This window comes from Galeopterus variegatus, unplaced genomic scaffold, assembly GCF_000696425.1.
Source record: "Galeopterus variegatus unplaced genomic scaffold, G_variegatus-3.0.2 Scaffold11, whole genome shotgun sequence".
Classification (NCBI taxonomy): Eukaryota; Metazoa; Chordata; class Mammalia; order Dermoptera; family Cynocephalidae; genus Galeopterus; species Galeopterus variegatus.
In genome coordinates this window covers 1,672,932-1,674,820 of record NW_007726122.1, presented here as the reverse complement: position 1 = coordinate 1,674,820, position 1,889 = coordinate 1,672,932, and the positions used below count along the sequence as shown (strand labels likewise).

General features: G+C 34.4%; 1 protein-coding gene across 2 annotated transcripts in view; it reads left to right on the top strand.

Annotated features, from left to right (window-relative positions):
* YIPF5 (Yip1 domain family, member 5) overlaps nt 1-1,889 on the top strand; it is a 13,992-nt gene that overhangs the window by 10,709 nt on the left and 1,394 nt on the right. For both annotated transcript variants that reach the window (XM_008588648.1, XM_008588583.1), the window contains one exon: nt 556-737. In XM_008588648.1, the coding sequence (XP_008586870.1) occupies nt 556-737 (182 nt within the window). The remainder of the gene's footprint in view (nt 1-555; nt 738-1,889) is intronic.

Genomic DNA, 1,889 nt, shown 5'->3' with positions numbered 1-1,889 from the left:
AAAAAAAAAACTTCTGTTATATTCCTTTTCTTCTCTCTTCCTCACAGAACCCTGGCTTCCTGCTTATCCTGCCTTCCTTCTCCTAGCTCTTCTAGCACACATATGAAATGAATGATAAAATTATTTCTGCTGTTAAGAAGATTATAGCTACTTCCACCAATGACAATACATTGGGGGCATTTTGGGTGGAATTAGTTACTTTCAAGTGATATTAATTATTATCTAAACATTGTGATTGGTTTTCCATCTTATCTCTGTGGTTTATTTGCTTAGAATCAGCCAGAGTTCTTTTTAGAAATCTACTCTTTTAGATGATTATACCATGATTTTCTTTATTTGTTCAATTCTATGCCAAGTTGAAATGCTAACTGGAAAATGGAAAACCAGATATCTGTATTGAGAGGAGGATGTAAAAACCAGTCTGCTCAGTCTTTTACTTTTCTGCATAAAGAATAAATACCTCTGTAGATTTTGATACTCATGAATTGAATATCTTCTACATGTACCAAATAACATTTTTCGCCCTTTTACCTGTAATCTTTTCTTTACCCACAGGCTGGCAAAATCCAGTTTGGCTATGTATATGGGATCAGTGCAATTGGATGTCTAGGAATGTTTTGTTTATTAAACTTAATGAGTATGACAGGGGTTTCATTTGGTTGTGTGGCAAGTGTCCTTGGATATTGTCTTCTTCCCATGATCCTACTTTCCAGCTTTGCAGTGATATTTTCTTTGCAGTAAGTACTGATCTTTATTTTGGGGTTTGATTGACCAATTCTGTGTAATAGTATTCACCTCACCTTTAATTTGAGACAAATCACTGATCCAGCAAACATATCAGATAGTGCCTCTAGTAGGTAAGGAGTATGCTATGTGCTTTTGAGTAATGCACAGTGGAAATAAGAATAAATATAAAAATCTTTTATACCATTTCTATTTTCACCTATGATCAAGAATTTCACTAGTTTTGTATTTACATTAAAGTGTTATGCTTACCCTCTTTGATATTTTTTAGATTGTATCTGATTTCTTGAAGCTGTTGGGCATAGGCCAAGTGTATGAATAATAAATGCATACTTTCTATTTGGTAGTTTTTTAACTGAAAATGAAATGTATTGTTTTTATGACAAGAGGCTGTTACTAGCCTGCTATGTTCTCTGATGTACCTATAAATAGCTTTAAATATTTCAAAATTATATTTTAGGTTAGGTTATAAAGAAAGGTGTAAATTACTACTGCTGATAAAGTTCCTCCTTCTGGGCAGTGTGCAGATTCTCTCAACAGTTCAAGCTCCTCCTTGTGGCTAGTGGTGGACACTACCAGTTATTGGGCTTTGTTATACTTAGAAAGTTAAAGTGCAGGTTTATGAGAAGAGCACATGTCAACTATTTGTCTTCTACAAGAAATTTGGCAAGATGATGGCTTTACAGTATTGCTTTGGATAAAAGTGTTTCAGATTTTCAGTGTAGAAACTGCTTCACTCTTCTCATTTGTTAAGAATTGATATTTTTATATTTGTATTTTATAGAACTGGTTATTTTCTACTAAAACAGTGTTTCTCAACCAGGAATAATTTTGTAATAATGTCTCTGAGTGGACATTTGGCAATGTCTGTAGGCAATCTTGGTGTCACAGTTGTGGGAGCCAGGGGTGCTACTGGTATCTTATGGGTAGAGACCAGGGATGCTGCCGAACATTCTAACAATGCATAGAACAGCCCACTGTCACCCACAACAAAGATACCAGCCCAAATGTCAGTAGTGCCAAGGTTGAGAAACCCTGTATTTGAAAAGAGCAAAATGTAGTTGTTAAATGAGATTTTTATCCCATGAAATGATTCAGCATCATTGAATTCACTGTGAGGTACATTTTAATATAAAAAAAAAAAA